The sequence below is a fragment of the Hypanus sabinus genome, chromosome 10 (assembly GCF_030144855.1).
Source record: "Hypanus sabinus isolate sHypSab1 chromosome 10, sHypSab1.hap1, whole genome shotgun sequence".
Lineage (NCBI taxonomy): Eukaryota > Metazoa > Chordata > Chondrichthyes > Myliobatiformes > Dasyatidae > Hypanus > Hypanus sabinus.
The window spans coordinates 26,457,454-26,476,518 of record NC_082715.1 but is presented as its reverse complement, the minus strand read 5'-3'; the positions used below and the strand labels follow the sequence as shown (position 1 = coordinate 26,476,518).

The following is a 19,065-nucleotide window of genomic DNA, read 5'->3' as shown; positions in this document are numbered from 1 at the left end:
GGTCTTAACCTCGAGTAGGGGAGGCATGATAGGGGGTGCTATGGCATGGTAACATAGTGGTTAGCTTAACACTTTACAACAACAGCAATTGGAAGACCAGACTCAGGTGTGCCCTTCAGGATTCTGTACCTCCATCCTGATGGTAGCAATGAGAACAAGACATGACCTGGGTGCCTCGAGTCCTTAATGATGGATGCCACATTCTTGTGGCATCACTCCTCAAAGATGTCCTTGGATACTCTGAAGGCTAGTGCCCATGATGGAGCTGACTGAGTTCAGCACTCTCTACCGCCTATTTTGATCCTGTGCCATAGCCCTTCCCCTCGCGCCCCCATAACAGATGGTGATGCAGTTGCTGGCTGTGAGAACTTCGTACCTTCTCACCACAACCGTGTGGACTTTCTCTCCATACCATGCTCCGGTTTCATCCCACATTCAAAAATCACGTGGATTAGGGTTAGTGAGTTGGCAGTAGCAGTGTTCATCCTCAGACTGCATTAGTTATTGAAGCCGACAACATATTTCACTGGCTGTTTCGATGAACACGTGGCAATTGAAGCCAGTCTTTAATCTTTAGCTCCAAGAACACAGAAAGCTGAAAGCCAGTAACTACCATTAAGGCATGTGAAATTCTACACATTTATTTTGCAGAGCTGTTCTCGGAAAATTGAAAATGAATTGTAGGCGTTTGTGCATGAGTGGCAGAAGAGCTGCTGAAATGCCACGATCGGCAAAGACATCCACAGAAACATTTTCTGCTGGTAACTGAGGGATGAAAGCTGAGAAGTCAAGCTGTACTAATTAGAAAATCAAATGGTTCCCTTGGTGTCTCGTGCAGTCATTTCTCTTTGCTGGTAATGATGCTACACGTTTAGTGGCAATGGAGAATGAAAGACAGAACATGAAAATTTAACAGCAGAGGTGTACGTGTCTCCACTGGCATGGATGTCAAGCATCCAAGGTCAGGTAATATGCTTACTGAACTAATAACTAAAATTTGATTAAATATGTTATTTTACACAAGATAAAAATATACTCAATTCAAAAATTTATAACTTATCTACCTCCCTTCCCTGCACAAGTGAATATGTATTTTAGCTGAGCTGTTTTCAAAACTTTATCACTATTAACAAAGTGTCTCCACAGGCACGGATGTCAAACATTTTTATTTATATTTGCATGTCTAAACATAATTTGGATTACTTCGGTTTACATTTCCTTCGGGATGAACTTCCAACACTCTGCCCCATTGCTGGGCTTAAGAGCTCGGCTAGTTTGGGATTCCACGGCATTCCACAGAGGCCAGAAGCATGCCATTTGAGGTCTAATCACCACTGAGGCCTTGCTACAGAGGTAGTAATTAAGGATTAGAAACAGAAAGCACAAAGAAAATAATAATAGGATTGGGCAGAGCCAATGCGAAATCATGAGAGAGAAGTCATGTTTGACAAATCCATAAGGGCCTTTTCGTTTTACGTTATCCAGCATGATGGATATGGGGGAACCAGTGGATCTAATGCATTTGACAGCCTGACAAAAAGTGCAGCAGAGATGAGTGCTGGAACTCCATATCACTTGGACGTCTAGGTCCGCAGATGATAAAATGCCGGTTTGAAGTGTGGGTTGCAGAATGACTCCAGGGGAGATACAGGCAGGCTATATGGATGGCTGAAGATATGCTGGATGGAATAGGATATTGCAAAACATAAGATCATTCACTTTAAGAGAAGAAATAGTAAAACTGAATATTTTTTAAAATGGTGAAGGTGTCAGCAGTCAGAAGTTAACATGTTTTATAGCATGGTAACAGAGTTGAAGATGACAGAAATCATGTTGCAATGATATGGAGTTCTGGTGAAACCCCTTCTTAAATATTGAGTATACATCTGGCCTGTCTACCAAAGGAAGCGGAGAGATCAATACAGGTTCACCCGTTTCCTGCCACAAGGGCTATTTTTTTGTGAGAGACACAAACCTGTCAGGTGCTCAGAAGTTTGAGAAATGTTGTCATTGCAGAGCTTTAATGAGATAGAAACAAGGATCTATCTTGTGAGTGGTAGTCATATTCTTGGATTAAGGAGAGAATCGTTGAAGATAGAGAATATTTCTTCACCTGGAGGGCAGTGAACTTTTGGAATTAGCTGTGCACTGCAGCTATGGAGGCCAGATTGCTGACCACAGGACAGAGATTGATAGATTGTTTGACGTCATGGAATCAAGATATATAGGGTTAAGTATATAGGAACATTAAAGATAAAGATATTACATGATTTCATTGGATAGCAGAGCGAGCCTCCTCCTGCTGTTCCTTGTGATTTTCTTATCACAAGGAACAGCAGTGCCCTGTGAACACAAGTGGACCTTCCCAAGAGAAGTGGGAGCTGTAGGTAACAGCAGAAGCAACCTGAATCCAGCTCAATTTGGCTTATTATGAAGAACGAGAAGATGCATAGGTAGGCTTCCGTGAAAATATAGTCACTCTTTTGCTGTCAAGGGTTTTCCCCTAATTTAAAAACTCCTATTTACCTTCTTCAAGAGTAAATATGATATGTACTAAGTCAGTCAAAATTGGCTTCTGTACAATCAGATTTGCTCTGTTCTGATAACATGGATTTCTTCCAGCTTATGTTAGCTACATTTGACAGCAATGTAATTTGAGACACAAGGCAATGTTCTTAACATTTTTTAATGTTCATATTGCTACAGTAATTAAAGTGTAACAAAGGAATTTTCTTTCAAGCAGCTGTGAATCGTGCTGAGATGTGACTACAATGGAATTCTAGGTAAAAGAAGCATAGAAAAAAAAACAAAAAAAAATAAGCTATTTAATTGCTACTGTTGGCTTCCTTTGTGATTTTTTTTTTGCAAATGAAAGCTCTGAATGTTTCAATAGCAGGACAGCTGTGCAGAAAAATTCACTCTGCTTGTGCCCTCCTGATTTAAAGATAGCTTTCAGAATATCACCACAAACAATGGAGAAAGAAATCACGATTGCCACTCTTTCTGTTATTTTCTGCTGTTATTCAGTGTAGCCTCAATACAAAAGATAAGAGAAGCGTAGCACACTTAATGTTTGGTTTTTAACTTCAGTGCGCCACTAGCAAATTATATCATCCAGATGCATAATAATTCATTGCACCTATGACCCCAATTGCCTCAGATCCTATGTGCTTCATGCTAAAGAGATGCTTTCACGTTTGGTCTAGTAGTGCTATCCTGTTGTCACTGAACATTTCAACGCAACACAGCAGGATTCTGACACCCGTGTGTTCATAACAGCTCCTTTTTGCAGCAGTCTCCAAATGATGTGTATCAAAAGATGCATAATATACTGACATTGAGTCATGTAGTGGTGCAGCACAGAAACAGGCTCGTCAGCCCAGCACATTTATATCAACCAGCATGCTGTTCTAGACTAAGCCTATTTGCCTATATTAACTCCATGTGCCTCTATGCCTTGCTCATTCAAGTACCCGTTAACATGCCACTTTAATAGAGTTCTAGAGAAACACAGCACAAAAACAGGCCCTTCAACCCATCTAGTCCATGCTGAAACCTTTTAAACTGCTTCTTCCCTTTGACCTGCACCAGGACCGTAGCCTTCCTATTTATACCAGGATTGTATCCATGTACCTATCCAAACTTTATTTAAATGTTGAAATTGAGCTGGCATGCACCACTTGTGCTGGAAACTCATTTTCACAACCCTCTAAGTGAAGAAGTCTCCTCTCATGTTTCCTTAAACTTTTCACCTTTCACCCTTAATCCATGACCTCTGGTTGTAGTCCTACCTGACCTCAGTGGAAAAAGCCTGTTTATATTTAGTCTATCCAAACCCCTCATAATTTTGTATGCCTCTATCAAATCTCCTCTCAATCTTCTACGTTCTATCCTTGTAAACTTTCTCTGTACTCTTTCAGCATTATTTATATCTTTCCTGTAGGTAGGTGACCAAAACTGTACACAATACTCCAAATCAGGCCTCAGCAATTCTCTTGTACAACTTCAAAATAACATCCCATCTCCAGTACTCAGTACTTTGATCCATGAAGGCCATTGTGTCAAAAGCTTTCCTTACGACCCTGCAGATAGCTGTGATGCCACTTTCAGTGAATTACAGACCTGTATTCCCAGATCCCTTTAAACTACTACACTCCTCAGTGCGCTATCATTCACCCTGGTTGGTCTGTTTGTTGTCTCCACCAGCTCCACTGGCACTCATTCCAGACATCAACTACTCTTTGTGTGGACAAAGTGACTCCACATACCTCAGTTCCACTTTAAACTTAACGCTTTCCTACGTTAAAAAACTGTAACATACTACCCCAATTCTTGAACTCAAAGTCGTGGCAAATGACGGAAAGCATACTATATGCTGGGACTTTTTTCTTTGGAGTGTAGAAGAATGAGCGGGGACTTGATAGAGGTCTACAAGATTATGACAGGCATAGATTGGGTGGATAGTCAGTACCTGTTTCCCAGGGCACCAATAACAAACACCAGAGGGCTTACATACAAAATTAAGGGAGGGAAGTTTAGGGGAGACATTAGGGGTAAGTTTTTTTTTTACACAAAGGGTTGTGAGTGCATGGAATGACTTGCCAGGGATGGTGGTGGAGGCTAAAACGTTAGGGGTATTTAAAAGCCTCTTGGACAGGCACATGGATGAAAGAAAAATAGAGGGTTATGGGGTAGTGTGGGTTTAGTACATTTTTTTAAGGATTATATGGGTCAGCACAACATGGAGGACTGAAGGACCTGTACTGTGCTGTAGTGTTCTATGGTTCTATGGTCCCTCAAAACCATGTCTACCTGTGTTCAAGTTTTTAGGGAACTATGCACTAGTATCCCAAGGTCTCTCTGTTCAATAGCACTCACCAGAGCCATCCCATTCACCATGTAATTTCTGTCCAGTTCAGCATCTCAAAATGCATCACTTCATACTTTTCCAAGTAAAATTCCATCTGCCATCCCTTGATCATTTTCCGAGATGAATCAGATGCCGTTGTAACCTTAGACAACCTTCAGTTCTAATTTGGTGTCATCCCCATATTTACAAATCATACCATCTACATCCTTAACAAAATCATATATAATATATATATATATATTTATATGAAAATCAACAATGAATACAGTACTCATTCTTGCAATGAACCACTCCATGTCTCCAATCTGAAAAATCCTTCATTCCTACCCTCTGTTTCTACCACCATGCCAATTTTGTATCTAATTTCCTAACATGCTCCCAGATGTAATAACCTCTTAGAGCAGCTTTCCATGTGGAAATTTGACAAAGGCCTTGCTAAACTCCAGCTAGGCAGCATCTAATGCTGAGTCCTCATCTGTCCTCCAGATCACCTCTTCAAAAAATTCATTCAAATTGATGAGACATGATTTCTTCATGCATAAAGCCAAGCTGATTATCCCTAATCAGTCCTTGCCATTCCAAATACAAATAAATTTCATCCCTCCGAATTTCTTCCAATAACTTTCCCACCACTCTTGTAAGAGTCATCTGCCTATAGTTTCCTGGCTTATCCCTGCAGCCAGTCTCAAATAAAAGCATAATATTAGCAATCCTCCTCACTTCTGATACTTCAACTATGGCTAACAGATTAAAAAAAAATCCACCAAGGCCCTAGTAATCACCTCATTTTTAACCCATAAAATCCCATATACACTGTCAGGCCATGAGGATTTATCCACATTCATTTTGAAACTTCCACTACCTCCTCTTTAGGAATGTTGAAAGGCTTCAGAAAATCACTGTTCCTCACTCTGAACTCATTTGTTTCCATTCCTTCTCCGGATAAGCATTTATTTAAGACTTTGCCCATTTACTGTGGTTCCACACAGAGATCAACACACTAATCCTTAAAGGAACCTTATCTCTTCCTAACACAACAAAATCTGCAGATGCTGGAAATCCAAAGCAACACACACGAAATGCTGGAGGAACTCAGCAGGCCAGGCAGCGTCTATGGGAAAGAGGAAATTTCGGGCCAAGACCAGGGAAAACAGATGAGAAGTCAGAGCATTAAGGTGGAGGGAGGGGTAAGAAGTAGTACGAGGTGGTAAGGGATAGGTGAAACTGGGACGGGGTGGGGTGAAGTAAAGAGCTGGGAAATTGATTGGTGAAAGCGATAAAGGGCTGGAGAAAGAGAATCTGATAGGAGAGGGTAGAAGTTCATGGAAGAAAGGGAAGAGGGAAGGAGAGGAGCAACAGAGAGATGTGTCGGGCAGGCAAAGTAATAAGGCGAGAGAGGAAAATGAGAATGAGGGAATGGCAAAGTGGGGAGGGAGCAATTACCTGAAGTTCTCTTCCCAGCGACCTTTTGGCTCTTAAAACGTATATACTTGCATATGTTTGCTTTAACTTTTCTAAATTTCCATTAATACCATGTCCACAATTGCTTAACATTATCGCACCTTTTTCCAAGTTAATATAGTCAGTTATATAGGTTGCCTTCATGTCATAATCTAACAAAATAATGATTCCTTTATGTTAATCCATAACTACGGAATCCCCAAAATAAGTTATTATTTTCCAATGAATGCTTGGGGAATGAAATACCATAGCAAAGTGCTTAGTGAATGCAGGGCCAAAGTGAAGTAGCAGAGCCAAAGAAAGGCTTATGATGAGTTCAATCCCACATGCTAGATTGGTAATTCCATGTGATACACTCTGCAGTCAAAGAGGCAAATAATACTTTGGATACAAGTGCTCTCTTTCAGCAAGTTTCTGCACTTCTATTCAGTTCTGACCTGGAATGTTATGAGGGATCTTATTTCATCATAGTCTATTTGACAAACAAGAGAAATACCAGTTTAAAAAAAAAGACAGCTGCCCAGTACATTTAACTTGTTTTAAAACAGAGTTATGGTTAGGCTTCACACACTGAAAAAAATTATCGTTCGTGTTATTATGGTCCCAATTGAGTGGATTACTAACCAGACAAATGCATATTAGCTAATTCTGATAGACCCTCTATCAGGATATGATGGAGAAAGAAAAGGAAAGATTTTCCAGGATGTTGCCAGGGCTGGAAAATTATAGCCAAAAGAAGAAACCTGCCAGACTGGGAATATTTTTTTTTAAAACAAAGACAAGGGATGGGAGACTTCACTTATATTTAGAACATTATGAGGACAAACAAGTTGATCAAGAATAGCAGGGAAGACAATTACTTGGATGGGGGAGTGGCATGGGGCATAGATTTGTGATCACTGCTGGAAGGATTTCAATCTGGAATTCAGAAGGGATGGGCAAAAGCAGACATTTTCATCACACTTAAAGCTATCTAGGTTGTAGGGATGTGTAACTGATGGAAACATACATAATTCACAACCACCGATATTGAGGCAGGGTTCACTTTGCAAGGAGGCTGGTCTGACGTGTGATGTAGTTATGTAAAGGACTTCTACCGCACTATGTGTTCAGTTTTTTGGAGTTCAATAAATGAGTTGTTACAGCTTTTCTTAAACATAAAGTGCCTCACACTGTTTTCTTTGTGAAAACCTTACACTGGTGACTCCACTGCTCTTGGATGATTCCAGAATAATTGAGCATGTCAGTAAACAGTCGCTTTGAAACTGTTGGGATTTATAGGAGCAAAATGCTGTCGCTTAGCTTGTAAAAGCTGAGGCCCAATTCATGTTGTGAGTAATCACCATCCTTGTTGTATTTTTAAAGAAATCTTCAGGCAGCAAATGCCTGATCAAGTTCACATAGCCCTCACTAATGCACCTGTGAAAGACTATAGGATGCTTACTAAAATTGCTGATAGTTTACATTCAGCTAGGTAGTGGTGCAAATTCCTCCTTTTTTCCCTGCCTCGATAAGCCCAATCAGCAAGTCCTCCAACATAAGCATGCAAACCAGACTACTAACGAATTCTGTGAAACAAACTCTGCCGGTCTGTGAATATGTTTTGGTAACCCTAACCCTAAAACTGGTCCGCAAAGATGTGGAGGATTCCACTCCCATGCCCTTGCTGTCATGACATGACCATGAGCATGTCAATGCAACTCTAGTTAAACCAGAAGCACCTGCTGATTGTCCACCTATGGAACATAGGAACTGAGTTGGGCAGCTCGTCTAAGCTCCAGCCGGCTCACAATGCCAGTTTTAGTGAATTTGGGAGGGTGGGGGACCTGTGTGGAGTAACGTAATTGGTGGAAATGTACGTAATTCACAACAACTGACATACAGTTGGGTTTCACTTCAACAGACTGGTCTGACGTGATGACCTAATTACATAAAGGACCTTTACCACTTACAGTCTTTTACCACTTATAGAAAACACCTCACGCCACTTTATTTGCAAAAATCTACAAGGTTACCATTTTGAGAGCCATAACCTTCCAGGACCAAAATCTGGTGAGTGGGATAAAGCTGGAGTCAATTTTTAAGGAGGCATGGACACATTGGGCAGAACAGTCTCTTTCAGTGCTGCAACGTTTAAGGATTCTATGGAATGGAGACTTGGTTGTATGGTGTTCAAGAGAAGAAACTAAAGTATTCCAGGGAAGAAAATGCTTTTAAAGAATAGCAAAATTAAAAAGTACTGATGTGTTAGAGGTGCTTTGAACACTGGATTAATTAAGGGAGATCATGAGAAATTGCTTTGGCTGGGATAATTAGAAAGTAAAATAGGCTTAGATGGTGATAACTGGTAAGGAAACACAGTTGACACATATTCTAATAGAAAAATTCATTCATCAAAGAATGGGGAACCTGCAAAGTTAGAATAATAAACATGACGAAGGAAATTTTGTAGATGAGGAAAATCAGATTGTCCAAACAGAATGAGGAGAATTTCATATGGGTGACACAGTGGTTGGTATTTCTCCCTTACAGCTCCAGAGCCCTGGGTTCAATTCTAACTTTAGATGCTGTCTGTGTGGAGTTCTCAATGTGACTGTGCGGGTTTCTACCGGGCACTTCAGTTTCCTTCCACCAAAATCATGCTGGCTGGTTAAACCCCTGCACTAAATAACCTCTTAGTTTAGCTAAGTGGTTGAAGAATCAAAGGGGAGCCATTGCCAGGGAACAGAAAATAAATATCATGTCCATAATTGCATAACATTATTTGCACCCTTCTTCAAATTATTTACATGTCAATTTTTAGTTACCTTCATGACATCATTTAACAACTTAATCTTTTTAAGTGTTTAAACCATAACTACTGCATCCCTGAGCAACTGCAAAACAAGTTTTTTTTTAATTGCGATGCAGTATAGTTAGGCCCTTGCGGCCTTTGAACCACAGCGCCCAGCAACCCCTGATTTAACAGTAGCTGAGTCATGGGACAATTTACAATGACCAGTTAACCTACTGAGCAGCATGTCATCGGACTGTGGAAAGAAACCAGGGCATTCAAAGGAAGCCCAGGCCGTCACGGGGAGAATGTACAAACTACTTACAGGCAGCGGTGGGAATTGAACCTGGGTCGCCTGCACTGTAAAGTGTTGTGCTGACCACTTCACTAGCCATGCTAACCTTTCAAATGAATGCTTATAGAACTGAATGCCAAAGCTGTTTACTTTGGGAATGCAGTGGCCAGTGTGAAGGAGCAGAGCCAGAGGATGGGCGTAGGATTAGATAGTCATAACAGATAACGAATTACTGTAAGAGCTAGTGGTAGCTATTCTGATAGATGAAACCATTCATTAAGGAATGAGGAACTTGTTAGCTGCAATGCCACAAGGAAATATGGAGAAAGAGAAACGAGTAGGAGTAATGGGAAATAATAATGACTCTTTGGATGTGCTTACGTTAGAAACTAGCATGGACCTGACATGCTGAGTGGCTCCTGTGTTATGATGAAAAAGAAATACATAGTGAAGCAGGGCAGAAATCAGACTATTTTGGAACATAATGAGCCTCGGTTAATTCATAACCTTGCAGCAAAGGATTCTTTTGGTGAAAGTTGTAAAGTAGTATTAATTTACAGTAAGATTGACATAGCTAAATGTATCATGATTCTCTTATGATTGCAAACTTGAAGCATTTTATATGTTGGCACAGGGTATGTTAATTAAGGGAGACTGGAAAACTGGATTAACATTTAAAGAAATATTTAATGTTTCTCAGTGAGTATGCATATTACTGAGAAATATAAACTCCAAGAGAAAACATGATCTATCCACGGCCAGTGACTGATGTTGAAGATCTTATTAGACTGAATTTTAAAATTCTGAAAGTATTCTCGGCAGGCAGTTTAGAAATCAGCAAGTGATGGGATTCAATTAACAGTGAATAAAAGCACATGGGAACAAGCTAGCAAGAAGGGCCTTGCATGTTAAGAAATTAAAAGTAATGAGTAAAGATGAAATGCCTAGGACTTTACAAAAATGTTCTGTGTCTGTTTCTGCTGCTGAGGTCGCAAACAATTGAGAAAAGGGGTAACTCATTTACTATATTGATGAGAGATACTTTAGCGAACTCCCACCTTTGATGGGCTGTTACAATCAAGGTGGCTTTCTGTAGTCTATGCAGCAAGAAAACCGCCTCAATTCAATCCCCTCTTGTCCTTGCTCAACTTACTTCCACGGGTGAAAGGTCATTGTTAAAACTTCATGCGCTCAGATTTTAATTCACTGTGGCTGAGTGGCCTGTGTGGTCCAATGCTCTGTATTCCATGTTCTGCAATGAAACTGTCCAAAACACTGCTCCCCACAAGCTAACTCATCCCAAACCCCATTGACCTCACATCTCAGTGACTCACATTAGCCCACATTCCAATCGTGTTGTGATCTTAATGCCTCACTGTGAGGTTTTTACACCCTCCTGCGTTCTCAACCTTTCCGATGTTCATAACGAAAAATACTCCCAATTCAGAAAAATGGACAGCTATGTGGGAAGGAAAGGTTTGACTGATCTTAGAGTCAGTTAAATGGTCGGCAAAACATTGTGGGCTGAAGGGCCTGTACTGTGCTGTAAGGTTCCATGTAAACTTTCAACACTCAAAACTTGCATTTCAAAACTATTAGAACATCACTGGCTTCAATCAGCCTAGCTGTAGAGCCTCAGAATGCAGCCCTGAATGGGCTAATGAGTTAAACCAATTCTTTAATAGATTTGACAATTGCCCCTCTGTTCACATTCCCCCTCAGCACTCTAGTCCAGGTGCCCAGGAACCAAATGCTCCCTCAGCACCAACACCTCCCCTCCTCCCTTCACCACCCCCCCCCCCTCCAGTTCAACACACAGATGAACATTCCCCTGCACCGACCATCCACACCTCCACATACCAACTGCTATTGTTCCGATCTTTATCTCCCCCAGCCCCCACCTTCCAACTCCCCAGTCATCATGGACTCACCTTCACTACTGAGCAGGTGAGAAGGGCTGTGGGGAAATTCTGACACGGCAACGCTTTGGGACCGGGTGGTGAGAACGCCAAGGTCCTGAAGGAGCGTGCCGCGCAGCCATGTGGAGTTCTCCGGTGTATTTTCAATCTGAGTCTCTGCCCAGAAAGGGTCTCAAATGCGTGGTCCCAACTTAAAGTCTTGAATGACTACTGCCCAGTGGCACTGACCTCACACATCATGAAGAGGCTGGTCCTGACTCACCCCGACTCCTGGAGAGATCAGCGTCAATCCCCTGCAGTTTGCCTACCAGGAGCACATTGTAGTCGGCGATCTACCTGTTGAACAGAGCCTACTCCTGTTTGGAATAGCAGGGCAGCCCTGTGATGATCATGGTTTTTGATTTCTCCAGTGCCTTCAATACCATACAGCCCTCATTTTTTGGGGGAAAATCTCTGTTCAATGCAGGCTGGCACTTCCATTGTAAGCTGGATAATGGACTACCTGACAGGCAGACCACAGTTTGTGTGGCTTCAGAGCTGAGTGTCAGACATGGCTATTAGCAGCACTGGGGCCCCACAGGCTTCCTTCCTGTTTACCCTGCAGGCCTCAGATTTTAGATACAACACAAGGTCATGTCATCTACAGAAATTCTCTGCTGACTCAGCGATAGTTGAGTGTATAAAGGGAGGATGGGAGGATGAATACAGCACTCTGGTGGAGGTTTTGTCAAATGATGCAAGCTGAATCATTTGCATCTCAACATCAGTAAGACAGAGCAGATGGAGATGGACTTTAGGAAGACTAAGCCTGCACTGCTCCCTGTTACTATTGATGGTGAGGACGTGGATGCAGTGAGGATCTACAAGTACCTGGGGGTGCACCTGGATGACAGATGGTATAATATTACCATAATCCCTGCACTACCATCTTATTTATCAGTGCAAACTTGTAAATCTTGAAATGTTTGACTTGTAAGTCTTGTACATCTTATTTTTAAGGTAATTTATTTTTTTTAATTCTTTCTTACTTCTCTTCTTATTCTTGTATATCTGTGCACCTGGAATGCTACCGAAACAGTGTAATTTCCTTTGGGATCAATAACGTATCTATCTATCTATTACCACTTTAAATGCTTCCCAAAAGACCAAAAATCACTTTACTATGCACTGCATACAAAGCCTCTGTCTATTGTTTCCAGTTGTCAACTTTAAGAATTATGTACCAAATGAAAAATATAGAACACTTACGTTGGCAACTCCGGATTATAACAGCATCCCCGAAGAATCCATCAGCGCATTCATCACAAAACCGACCGCTAAATCCCTCAATGCATCGTAGACATTCTCCTGTCAACGTATCGCAGCTGCCAGGTGCTGACAGATCAAGATTACCATTGCACTGGCAGGGCTGGCATGAGCTACCTGGGTTACTGGGGTGTCCAAAGTACCCGTCAGAGCATCTGGTTAATAAAAACATAGTTTAAAGATAAATTACACAATGAAACTGGCTTATGCCTTACGACGAAACGTCTCAGCCTGAAACGCCAACTGTTCTTCTTCCTATAGATGCTGCCTGGCCTACTGTATTCCACCAGCATTTTGTGTGTGTTGCCTGAATTTCCAGCATCTGCAGATTTCCTCATGTTATGCCATAACAATATTATTTCAGCTACAACACACACAAATGCTGGTGGAATGCAGCAGGCCAGGCAGCATCTATAGGAAGAAGTACAGTCGACATTTCGGGCCAAGACCCTTCGTCAGGACTACCTGAAAGAAAAGATAGTAAGAGATTTGAAAGTAGTGGAGGGAGGGGGAAATGTGAAATGATAGGAGAGGACCAAAGGGAGAAGGATGAAGCTAAGAGCTGGAAAGGTGATTGGCGAAAGGGATACACAGCTGGAGAAGGGAAAGGATCATGGGATGGGAGGCCTAGGGAGAAAGAAAGGGGGAGGGGAGCACCAGAGGGAGATAGAGAACAGGCAAGGAGTGATTGTGAGAGGGGCAGAGAGAGAAAAAAGGGGGATAATAAATAAATAAGGGATGGGGTAAGAAGGGGAGGAGGGGCATTAATGGAATTTAGAGAAATGAATGTTCGTGCCATCAGGTTGGAGGCTACCCAGACGGAATATAAGGTGTTGTTCCTCCAACCTGAGTGTGGCTTCATCTTGACAGTAGAGGAGGCCATGGATAGACATATCAGAATGGGAATGGGACGTGGAATTAAAATGTGTGGCCACTGGGAGATCCTGCTTTCTCTGGCGGATAGATCATCCTGGAAACCCAGTCTGCATTGTTTTAAAGATATATCAGAAACTTCTGGGCTCTTCAGCATCCAAGAAATGGTGACTGAATTATTTCTCTACTTTAACAAAGCTAACTCAATGGACATTGATTAGTTTGATGAAAAGTCAGCTTGAAAGACACGGAAGGAAAAAAGAAAGTTGCAGAATTTGGGGAGGTAAACTTAGAGTGTTAGATGGCTGAAGTTCACTGATAGAAAAGGGAGAATCATAAGAATGAAGAGGGACAAGGCAAGTTTTGAAGATGTGTAACCAGCAGGATAAAATTTATTAAAGTATATAGTAAACATAATTACCTGCAGCAGCAGTGTAGGGTGCAAGCTTGCCAACTTAGAATGTTGGCAAATATTTTTATATTGTTATAATCACATATTTGTAAATTATTACTGTCACAGATGGTTAGATGTGCTCTAGTTAACAAAATTTCACAAATAATGTCATTAATAATAAAATAGTTCATGAAAAGCTGATAGAGCATTATGCTTTGCTATTATTTTTACTAAACTGTACAGAAATGAGGCTTCCAACACCAGTAATGGAACACAATAAACATTGTCTTGTGATTTTATATTCAAATTATTCTTAATAGCTGATCACCGTTCAGCATCTGCAACACCAACTTTCCCTCCACCACTGACACAATGTGGTTGCAATGTTTCATCATCATCATCAGGTGCCGTGCCCAACTTGAGCTTTGATTGCCATGGTCCCCACACTCCTGTTTCGGGTCAAGTGGATCAATTCATTGGTATTCATTTCCAGTTCTCTGGCTGCTGTCTCCATCATCATTTGTCTTTGCTTCCTTGCCTTCAATCTTTCCCATAATTACCATGCATTCTCACTCCTCTTTCCTAATCACATGTCCAATGAAGTTACGTTGCCTTGTTTACCACACACAAAAGACACTGCAGTAACTTTCAAAGGTTTCTTTGTCAATGACTTGCCAATCCATAAACTCCACCATCCAGAAGAATAACACAGCAGTTAATGTCCAAAGGTGTGGCTTAAATGGAAATATATTACCTTTCATTCATCTCTAGATCAAACACCTGATCTCCCTTCAATACACTTACACATGTTTCCTCACCAGATGGCTGACCAACACCTTTCCATGAGGAGGGCAGTGTATTCTAGCCTTGCTTGTGACAGGTGAACTGACAAAAATTTATACAGGTCACTTTTTTCAAAACTGCCATTCTCCTCAGTGAATTCAACGTTGAAATCATCATCAATAGTTTTGACAAGATTCAACCAATGCATTGCTCTTCCAATAGATTTTCCCATCTTCCTCTCTTAGTAAGCTTCAGCTCATCCAGAACTGCACAATCAAATGCAATCCTACGTCATACTGTGTCAGCAGCCTGTCACTGGGTTAAATGACTCATTTCTAAAACTCTTATCCATGTGGTTTAATATATTCATAGCCTTGGCTCTCCATTCCCTGGATTCCCTGTTTCCCTTTGACTTTGTAGACATCTGTTTTCACTTTGACAGAAAAGAGTTTCTCTTCTGTTGATCAGTGTCAAAAGAAGCCAAATTAAACCCACTGAGATTCATTGTTGTAAAACAATAAAATATAAAAACTTCCAAGGGAGTGAATATTTTATAATCACCGTATACCACAGCTTATACGGAAAATTAGTGGAAAACCCACAAGCTGACATATGCATATTTCCACTGAACACAACAGCTGATTATCATGATCTTATAAAAGTTCTGCCACATTGTTCCATTGGTTGTAGGGTAGAAGATGAGAAGATATATAATTAATATGAAATACAAGAGCCTTTGATTAGAACAGGCATTTCTGAGTTTTGTGATGAGCAGACAATATTAATATTGAATAAGTTTGTTTTCTTTCATTTATTTGTTTTTCAGGATCTAGGTATCACCAGCAAAGATTTATTTTCACGTTTTCAAAGTCTGCATTTTATTGTTCCAAACCACTGATCAGATTTTTAGTTCAATGTAAAATGTTATTTTGTGTTTTTTTTTTATAAATTTTATGTTTAGAAGCCTTATTAACTGCCTAAAAATAAATGGAAGATTGAAGGAAGAGGAAACTAATATAGGGGATTTAAAAATTTTCAGATGAATAAAAATATTACAAATTATATTTGATGCTATACTAAGTTTATCTGCAACTATCAAATAGCAGACCAAAATATATTCATCTATGAATAGACCCTGATATATTTCAACCAGCTTATAAAATTTTGTACTAGTAATTTTTAGTGTCCAGTAAAAACACTTCTGCTTTTTTTTCAGTCACCATCTTTACAGCTCTGTTGCATGTTCTCATTTGGAACTAATTCACTTTTTGCTTCTTAAAACAAATGCAAACTATATTGATTCTGTAGTTCTCCTACTGTCTGGTCTGATTAGTTTGGCAAGAATAGCACATTACTATAGTGATGTGCACTGACAGGTGTCTCCTTCAACCAGAACACTTGCAGACATTCCCAATATAACATGCTTTTTTTCCCCTTTACATGAGCTGTATAATGTCAAAACATTCCCTTTAAATGAATCACTTCCCAAAAATAGAGTCATAAAATCATACAGCACAGAAACTGGCCATTTGGCCCCAGTAAATCCATGCTGACCTTTAGCCAATTTATACTAATCCTATTTTCCTACACTAGGACCATATATTTCTATGCCTCGCCTATAAAAGTATCTGTTTAAATCTTTCTTAAATGTAGTAATTGTTTCTTATTCTACCACCTCCTCTAATAATGATTTTCACTCACTGTATAAAAAAAAATCACTCAGATCCCTTGTAAAACTCCTTCCTCCCACCATAAACCTCTACCCTCCTAACTTTGATACACCCAACATAAAAAAGATTCTGACATTTACCCTATATATACACCTCTCTTGATCTTATATACTTCTGTCAGCTCACCCTTCAGACTCCTCTCCATAAAATAAGCCTAGCCTATCAAATCTCTTGCCATAATTATTGTTCACGGGCCCAGGCAATATTCTGTTGATTCTCCTCTGCACCCTCTCCAGGGCAATTGTGACAATCCTATAATGCGTTAACCAGAATTGCACAGCAGACTCCGAGTGTATCCAAAGTAGTTGCAACATAACAATCTAACATTTATATTCTGTGCCACATGCCGTCTTCTTCACCCTATCAATTTCCCAACTTCTGCCATCAATTAAATTGTGTTCCTGACTTGCTGGCAAGCTAAAACTCACTTTCACAAATTGATTATTGTGTTCCTTTGTGGAATCAGAACCTTGACATTTTCTTTACTATCAAAAATTAATAGACAGAAATCATTGATATTTCACAATATTAATTTTCAATGGGTGCAAGAGGCTTGAACATTTTCTTAGGTGGAACAGTTCATGCATCAGTACAAATCAATTGCTTTTCTTGAAAGTACAAGCAGATTTTTAGCAATCATTGGAAGTTAAGTTCTCCTAAGGTTTTGGGTTAAATATTCAAAAGTGAAGTCAAATAAATTAATTTTATTTCAAATTAGTTGGAAAATTCAGCTACATGCGGCATTAAAGGAGATTTTTACATGTTGTTTGACCTTCAGTTAGAAAACTTATGTATGTCTCAAATTCCAGGAAAGATTTTCAGTATTTTGAAGGCTTCTTGTTTCTATGAGATTACACCATAATGTATAACACAGTTCATAAAATGGTGTGCTATTATTAAAGTATTACGAAATTTGGGAGAACACATAAGCACACAAGATGGTATACATATTAAACATATTTGAAAAGAAATAGCAATATTAATAAATATACTTTCCGAACAAAGTGGTAGACTGTAATCCATACAAGAAGCTGAATTGCTAAACAACTTATCCATAGCAATAATTTCAGGTTTGACTTTACTTTTTGCCTGCAAAGTTTTTAATAGCTCCTGATACCAGGTTACCAGTTCTGTGATAATCTTATGAAATACTCACAGCAAACAGACACCCAGTTCAGTAATTTAATTTCTAATCTACAACAAACAGAATCCAAGATAGTGACATTGTATATTTTCTGCTGCTTAGAGTTTGAGGTAAAAAGACCAGAGACATCTTACCTATCGCATCTTGGCCCTGTATAACCAGGAAGACATTGATCACATATTATCTCTCCCCTGGAATCCAAGTGGCAGGTCGGACTAAAGCTATGTTGTTCGTGGTGAGCAGACGTAGACACGGACACAAAAAGATAAACCAAAGAAAATTGTATTAGCTTCATCACTGAATGTTCTTCACCGAAATCTCACCGTGCAACTGACGAAAACTATTTTTTCTTTCCGGCACCAAAGATAGTGCAGGGATCTCATTCCAACAACACAGTGGAATGGCTATTTCAGCCAACACAGAGTACACAAGAATGGCAGCAACTGAATGGTATTTCAGCCTTAAGTTCTCTGTAGCTGGTAACTCTGCCCCATATAAACAAGGAATGTACAGCTGCTCTCCTTTGCCATTAAGGTTGCTAAAGTATTGTATCCAGCTATAATCATGAAGCTGTAGCTAACTCAAATGTCAGGATATAGTATTTGCTCCTACTCCAAAAAGACATCTGCCACGCCTGTGAAAATATTTTTAAAAATCCTATTAAATCAGAATGACTATACATGAATGATAACTAAGTAATTTCTATGTTCTGTTCTTCTATATTTATACAGCCATTTATTTTTGCTTTTGTGCATTGACAAGGAGTCTTATGAAGATATCGAAAGGACCGTGGGACAAATAGTTTATCCTACAGAGCAGGTAATTAAAATTGAACTTCCAGAAGCGTTTTAAGAATATAGGAAAAGTTTACAAGAGTAAAGCTCATACATGGAAAATATAGCAAAATATTGAAGCATAATTGATAGGTTTTGCAAACTAAAGTCTGATCAAAGTATGATGAAAAATGATCTATCTCTCTCGGCATGGGTGCACAACAAAGCTGTGTGCTTAGCCCCTACTCTACTCCGTTTATACTTAGGACAGCTCTGATGCCATATTTAAGTTTGGCAACGATACTGCTGTCATAGGCCGAATCAAGGGTGGTGATGAATCAGAATATAGGAGTGGGTTTGAAAATCTGACTGAGTGGTGTCACAGCAGCAACCTCACACTCAATGTCAGCAAGACCAAGAGTTGATTATTGAGTTCAGGAGGAGGAAACCAGAGGTCCATGAGCCAGCCCTCATCAGGGGATCAGAGATGGAGAGGTTCAGCAACTTTAAATTACACAGTTATTTCAGAGGATCTGTGCTGGATCCAGCACGTAAGTGTCATTACAAGGAAAGCAGGTTGTCACCTCTACTTTTGTCTTGATTCAGCATGTCATCTGAAATTTTGACAAACTTCTACAGATGTGTAGTGGAGAGTATGTTGACTAGTTGCGTCACGGAAGCACCAATGCCCTTATGTGGAAAAGCCAACGAAAAGTAACAGACTCAACCCAGTTCATCACGGGTA

The 19,065-nt window shown here is 40.1% G+C and overlaps 1 protein-coding gene across 2 annotated transcripts in view; it reads right to left on the bottom strand.

Moving 5' to 3' along the window:
* Positions 1 to 19,065, bottom strand: part of lama2 (laminin, alpha 2) — a 364,685-nt gene that overhangs the window by 154,732 nt on the left and 190,888 nt on the right. For both annotated transcript variants that reach the window (XM_059981534.1, XM_059981533.1), the window contains exons 18-19: positions 17,682 to 17,768; positions 12,567 to 12,778 (exon numbers count right to left, since the gene is read on the bottom strand). In XM_059981534.1, coding sequence (XP_059837517.1) covers positions 12,567 to 12,778; positions 17,682 to 17,768 — 299 coding nt within the window. The remainder of the gene's footprint in view (positions 1 to 12,566; positions 12,779 to 17,681; positions 17,769 to 19,065) is intronic.